The sequence below is a fragment of the Camelus ferus genome, chromosome X (genome assembly GCF_009834535.1).
Source record: "Camelus ferus isolate YT-003-E chromosome X, BCGSAC_Cfer_1.0, whole genome shotgun sequence".
NCBI classification, from domain to species: Eukaryota; Metazoa; Chordata; class Mammalia; order Artiodactyla; family Camelidae; genus Camelus; species Camelus ferus.
This window is the reverse complement of record NC_045732.1, coordinates 86,824,105-86,831,549: the sequence shown is the minus strand read 5'-3', so window position 1 is coordinate 86,831,549 and position 7,445 is coordinate 86,824,105. Positions and strand designations below refer to the sequence as shown.

The 7,445-nt window shown below is 38.2% G+C and overlaps 1 protein-coding gene across 1 annotated transcript; it reads left to right on the top strand.

Annotated features, from left to right (window-relative positions):
* The first annotated feature begins 714 nt into the window (after positions 1 to 714).
* CXHXorf66 (chromosome X CXorf66 homolog) lies at positions 715 to 3,686 on the top strand. Its single transcript, XM_006194542.2, has 3 exons — positions 715 to 820; positions 1,520 to 1,676; positions 2,843 to 3,686. The coding sequence occupies exons 1-3, from the start codon at positions 733 to 735 to the stop codon at positions 3,684 to 3,686; spliced, it is 1,089 nt and encodes a 362-aa protein (XP_006194604.1). The 5' UTR covers positions 715 to 732.
* The last annotated feature ends 3,759 nt before the right edge of the window (positions 3,687 to 7,445 follow it).

Here is a 7,445-nt window from a genome sequence, read left to right as displayed (position 1 = left end):
GAATGATCCTTCTCTCCCCTAAACACTGTGTTTAGTGTTAATATAGCCCACTTCACACTATCTTGTAATTTCTTGAATTCTCTACTTAATATAAGTTCCAGGAGTTCAGGGATTTTTATCTTGGTTATTTTAGGATCTGCAGCATTAAGCATAGTGTCTGGCACACAGGAATACTCTATGTTTGCTGAATAAATGAATGACTGGACCAAGTTTCAGCCTGATGATTAGCAACAGCTCAATAAAAAGGTTAAGGAACTAATCAAAAATCTTAATTTTATTTTTAAAGATTCCTACAGACTTATATTCCAGGATGATTTAATTTATATAACAGTGAAGAACTACCACAAGCCTTCAAAGTGTCTCCTTAGCATTTAATAAGGAAAAATAGTTCTTCACTATCTAGAGCTATCCCATTTTCCCTACCATCTCTAAATACTTCCCTCTGTGCTTAATAATGTCCCAGTCTTCTTGATTTGAATGTGATAGAATATTTGATGTATACCACAATAAAGATGTTAAAAACAAAGTCTATTTGATGTAAAGGAGAAATAAGTAATTAAAAGTCACTTGACAACATTTGTACACAGAGCTCATGCCTCCCCATGGTGAGATGATGTTCTCAGAATATGACACAAAATGATAATGATGTCATAAACCCCTTAGAACAAGCTGAACCATTATCAAATACATTAGTTTCCCCAGTAGAAGAAACACTTGAACAAAGCCCTGGAGATGAATCTCTTTATTTATGTCCTATTTTTAACCATTTGGATAAACAGTTGTTTAGATACAAACCAAAGTGATGGATCTCCTACTACAGGTATGTGCCTAACCTTAAAACTTAGACATTATGATCTTTATATTATGCATTCAAGCACTTAATTAGGCAAGCTAGCTGTGTTTAGGAAATCTGTTTCTTGGATGTTAGCATTATTAGGCCTCCAAGAATTTCTAGGACAACACCTAAGAGTTATACTTCTGTGAAAAATTCCAAGCAACATAGAAGTATAAAGAATATGTACATATTGTCCCTCTCACTCCCCTTCCCCACCCAATCCACCAACCCCACCACCATCAGCCCAACTAGATAACGCTATGTGAATGAATCTGGCATGGTACGTAACACCTAGTAGGTTTCAACAAGGGTCTTCTCTTGTTCTATCCCCTTTCCCACCATACAAATTCACACACACATTAACACTCAAGTGCATTTACACATGCAAGACACACACAGACACACACACACACACACTCAAAAACCTAGGTAATGGGTTGAGCAAGCCATGATACAGGGGTAACCCAGATCATTATGCTGAGTAGCCAGACGTGCCTCCCAGATTTGGCTTCTAGACTGTGGCTGGGGATGTGATAGAGAGAAGAAAATGACAGTGGAATACTCATCATGCTTAAAAAAAATAACTGATGAAAAGATTTGATTCCGAACTACCATCAAAAGGGAAGGAAACTTGGTTACCTTTATAAACAGTTTAATTTTCTGCTGATATAATCTCTTTGACAGGAGCTAAGCATCTTGAATCTATGGAGACCAAAATGGACAATTTTAGGAGACGTCTACTAATTATCGTAATTGGTGTTATAATCCTAGCTTTTGCTTTGGTTGGTTTTTGCTTTCTCCATTATTACTGTATAAGTGATGATGTCCTCAAAGCACAAATGTAAGTTTCACACCTTTGAATTAAGAATGCAAGCTGTGTGCATATATGTGTGTGTGTATACATATAGTGGAGGTTTCATTGGTGTTATGCTTACTTAATGCTAACTTTAAACTTCCAAAGAGCTACCAACATCTTGTGGGTGGATACTTTCACTTAAATGATACCAGCTCTTAAATATCTCAAGTACATTATAAACTTTAGCCAAAGCTGTCTCCTAATCAGGGTTCACCTGAGCCCCAGGCTACTCATTTTATTATAAACTTAATCTAGGAAAAGAGGGCACGACTACCTGAATAAGACTGGAAGAATGAAGAAGGGGAGAGAGAAGGAGTTGGGTCTCTGCATTCCAAAGACAATAAAACATTTGGGTAATCTACCATTTTAAGATGTAATAGCTTGAAAAATTATTAACTATCATTGTTCAGTGATCTCAGTCCCTGCCTTTCATATAGGAGGATCTGGTTGGCCCTGATATACTGGTTCCCTAAAAATTTCCCAATCTAAGGGCTGATGACTAAAATATATCACTGTTCCATTCCTTTAGTTTTAGAGGAATACTGTGAACGTAAATACGCATGGATAGAGAATTTCAGGAGGGAGGGTATTAGCCCAGTGGTAGAGTGCATGCTTAGCATGTACAAGGTCCTGGGTTCAATCCCCAGTACCTCTGTTAAAAAAGTCTCTTTAAAAAAATGAAAATTTGACGGTGTAAATATGATAGGAAAACAATGAATTTGGTCTAAAGAGGTTTTGGGGGTTTTTTTTTGGTTTGTGTGACAAGTTGTGACATTTGTGTATCAGTTGCATGTCAACTTGTGACTTTTTTATAAACAGTTTAATTTCTGGAATAAAGAAAATCCTCTCTCTGCCTCTCAATAGTAGATATGAAACAATTTTGTGTCATTCCATATGTAGACTATGTAGTTATCTATTGTGGTTGAAACAGTAAAATACTCTTAAGGAAAAGAAAAAGTATTCAACATGAGTTCACATCTGCAACCTGAGTCGTGGCTTTCACCACATCCCAATTCTTACTGTGTTCAGTTTTTGTGCTAGAGCCAAACAAGAACCAGAAGTCTAAATTGGCACAGTAGCCTATATTTTCTGGTGGTAGTAATAGTACTCTTTCGATTTAAATTGTCATACTCTAAATTTTCTGTTTTCAGGGTCAACAGAGAAGGTTTAACAGCCAAGTCATCCAAGTCATCCAAAGCATCACTCAGTGAATCCAAAACAGCTAGTCTGTGCAGTCCAGAAAAACAATCCATGCTATTGAGTATAGACAAGTTATTTGGGCTATCAGGTCCAGAAAGGACATACATACTATCCAGTGCAGAAAAGTTAATCAGGTCATCAAGTCTAGAAAAGGCAACTGAGTCATCAAGCCCCAAAAAAGTATTCAGGTCATGCCACACGGAAAACTCCCATGGGACACACAGTCTAGAAGAGTCATGTAAGCGAGCTCATGACCAGAAGCTCGTCAGTCAAGCCAGTTCATCCTATCCCAATGAGACAGTCAGGCCACTTCAGCCAGCTAGTCTACAATATCCAGTCACGCCAACCAAAACTCCTTGTCTACCCGATCTACAAAATCAAATCTTGTCCAAGCCATCCGGGTTACAGAAACAGACCAAACGCCACCGACATCCTAATCTGAAAAGGTCAGTTAGTATAGGGAAGGCAGACATATTGTCTAGGCCTCAGTTAGTCAAGTCTTGTCGATGCTACAAGGACAAATGCCTCGTTTGCAGAGCTGCTTCGGAGCCTTTGGTCAATAATATTTCCAAGGCGAAAAAGAAGCATGTTCAAAACCCACCTTTGCCACGTGAATTGAAGTCTTTTTCTAAGTTCTTTCATAAGATAGATTCCAAAGACAATGCACTCTGTGGCAATATGAGTGACAGAGATATGATGACATGCAACAGTGATAGCGACAGTGATAGTGAGATAATCATTATTTGCAACATAAAATGCAAGGAAAGCATCCATCAAAGTGCCCAAAATAATTAAGGGCACAATAAAAGTAAAAACCACCTGTAAAGAAGCAAGCATACCAACTATTTTATGCTCACCATCCTTTAAGACACTGATAAAGGGAAAATCCACTTGCAATCACCATTGAGATTAGACCTATCCATCTTGGAGGCAATATATTTGAAAAATAGTAATTAAATGCATATAACAAATGATTCTATTGTAATTATTATTTCATCTTAGAGGCATGAGGTTCTTTTGATGTATCTTATTTAGATCTGGTCACTTGGATGAGAATCACAGACAAACATACACATAGACACACACACACACACACACAGAAAGGAACTGTAAGATGGGTACCCTGGACTCCTCCTTCCCTTAGTTGAAGTCCCAACCCAACTAAGTTTATTTTTTAATACTTACAAACAGTCCTCACAGTGTAAGACTGTCTTTCTTTAGTGCCCAGTGCTTGGTGGAAATGGCTCTATGAGCTTAGTTCTGGCCGCGGTGGGGAAATTCCTGATAGCCCTTTCTTTTTCTTCTTTTTTGGGGGGTGGGAGAATGGGAATTAGGTTTGTTTGTTTGTTTGTTTATATTTAGAGGAGGTACTGGGGATTGAACCCAGGACCTGGTGCATGCTAAGCATGCCCTCTACCACTTGAGCTATACCTTCCCCCCATCGGCCCCAAATAGCCATTTGAATACCACTGCCTTCTGTGACTGCTACCAAACTGTAGGTCCAGCCCCCAGGACCCATACCTGGAGCCCCAGGATATTAGTCTAAGTGTTGTAGTCTTCATAACTCTGAATAAGGCCTTTCATTCCTTTTCTTATCTTTCAAAATCATAAAAAGAGTTCGCCCTGTTGTACATTCTCAAAATGTCCCAGTTGGAGGTCTGATGTCTATCCATTTTCTTCACATGGTACCTTCCCACTCTGAATCAGCAGGGGTGGGAGGCCAGGGAAGAGCTTTGGAGCTGTATCCTCTAACCTCTCCACTGATAAGATGGTATCCTTGCCTTCTTCCAAGGGCATGGTTGAGAAAACCAGACAAAATCCTGGATTCCCAGACTATATTCTAGGACAGTGAGGTTAGTCCCCTATAACATCTAGCTGGATAAGTTAAATGCCATAGCGGGCATGTATTGAACACATACTATTTGTCTGACATTGTACTAGTCCCTTTATGTCTTGTGGGTCTGAAGGCACCCCTCAAGTTTGCCAATTTACTAAAAGGACTCACAAGAGTCAAAAGCAGGTCTAACTAACTCATGGCTAATGTTTATTAGAGCAAAAATACACAGACCAAGAGCAAGAGGAAAAAGACATGTATTAGGAGGAATCGAAAGAGGTGGGACACTCCCTTTCAAGTACTTACTCATCTGGGGCCACCTAGGATATTCTTTCTGTCTGGCAACAAACTAGAGGGACATGGGCAGAATGTCTCTGCCCAGGAAAGCCTCCATATCTGAGGCTTTTATTGAGAACTGATCACACACGTATATTATGCTACATGACCAGCCATGACAAGTGAAACTCAGGATCCCAACAATGAAACCAGATGCCCATCATCAATGTTGATATTTGGGCAAAGTAATCAGGTGTACAAAATTTGATCATCAACCATTAACATAAGAACATTCCCATAGCGTTGGCCGGTGGTCAATCATGGTTCCAGGTTCCCTTGAAGACACACAAGGACCAAACAACCAGACCTGTGTTAACACTTCCCTCACATTTCACATATTTTGTTTAATCCCCAACAGTCCCCTATTATCTAGGGGATTATATGAGTTAACTGAGGCTCTGTAACATATAGTAAGATCACACCTAGTAATTGGTTGAATCAAGGTATAAATCTACAACTGACTTAGGCTCAAACTTCCATGATGCTCTACTGCCTTCTCACTACCAGCTTCTAGGATAGCTCTTTATTCCCAGATCATCCAATCTACTGGTATGAGCAAATTCCTTGACTTTTAATCAATCTGGGTCATTCTCTCAATCTACCAGGGGCATATAAAGATGTCTTTTATTCATTCAGATCTGACTTCCCCATAACCTCTGCCTCTACTGGTGGTCCCCTGGTGGGGACTACAACATTAGGTCATCATAAAATTCACAGATGGCACTAAGTAGCTGCTTATATATAAAAGTTGTAAGAGATAGTGGGGAGGGTATAGCTCAGTGGTAGATTGCATGCTTAGCATGTACAAGGTCCTGGGTTCAATTCCCAGTACCTCCATTAAAAAAACAACAACAATAATAAATAAATAAACCTAATTGCCTTCCCCCACTGAAAAAAAAATAAAGTGTTAAAAAAATGTTTTAAGTTGTAAAAGATGGTATATGCACTTAAAAAGCACTGTGGGACCTACAGACTTGATATCCTACTGATACTACCCTTTTTGAAAAGACAAAGTGTAAAGGGTTAGAATTCTTCTCGGTTAATCTGGTATTTTTAAAATTCACAAATAGAAGTAAAAGTTCTGATCAAAATTTTAAACAGTTTACTATGATAAACAGTGCAAACAAAAAAGCAGAGCAAGCAGTATAATGAATGCCCATATAAGCATTGCTTGGATTCAACAATTATCACTGTGTGGCCAGTTTTGTTTCATTTATACTCCAATTTGTTCCCCTCCCATTTATATCTCTAAAAGATAATGAATTTAAAAAATACATAAACATAATACCATTATCTCTCCTAAAAATAAATAATAATTCCTTAATATCAATTATCCAGTCAGTATTCAAATTTCCCCATTTGTCTCCTAATTTTTCTTCTGGTTGCTTTAATCACATGATGTTGATCAGCGTTTAACAGCATCTAAGACTAAGTTTTTTAAAATCAAAATCCCAATTTCATTGGCTAAGCTGGCTTCAGATTGTAAAGTGACTTTGTAGTTAATCTGAGCTATCAGTAGCCTGGAAAATAGCAAAAGTCGAAATTGTACGGTTTTCAGTTTAAATTCAACCAACGTCTTGGTAGGCAAAGCCAAATCTAAGCTCTATTCTCTTTCCCATTCAGCTAGAGACTTGTAATACTTTAAAGGCTGTGAATATTAATATCTAATAAAAATGACTAACTGCCAGTGACAACCAATGATAATGACATCTTAAGAACAAGTTAGCAGCATGAGTATGTATGTTCCTTTTTAAACCACACTTAATTATAGAGTAGGAGTCTACAGAATATTTGAAGCTCATTCAATGTGCAAAATTCTAAGTGCATTAATAGGGGCTTCACACATAACACCAGTTTAAAACATGTAATAAAAATATGTACCATGAGTCTGAGTAGAATTTTAACCAGGAAAAAAAAACTTACCACTGAAAGCTCATGCAAGCTAATAATTAAATCAACTAAGTCCTATCACTCCAAAGAACAGTCTTCAGTACTTCTGGGAAATGTCCTGATTTAAGTAAGAGACTTCCGAATGTCTATTTCCTGGCCTTCCTGCAGCATCATCCATCTCTCACGGTAACTTTCTCCTTCCTTTCATCAATCTGTTTCTTTTCCCCTATTCAGTAAGAGTCAGGGCCATAAGCTCAGTCAGTCCATGGCTTCCTTAAATTTGCACCATGAAGCCAGTTCCAAGTGTGGCCCTTCCTTCTCAGACCATCCACACTCTCTGTTGAGTCCACCTTCTTTACACACATCTCCAAAACTCACTTTGCTCCTGCTATGGAACTGAAATGAATTATATTTTGCTTCTTTTATTCAGCAAAGTTCTTTCTAAAAACCCATCAGGTATAAAAAAAAGTACTAAAATGTTAGATTTCAAACAG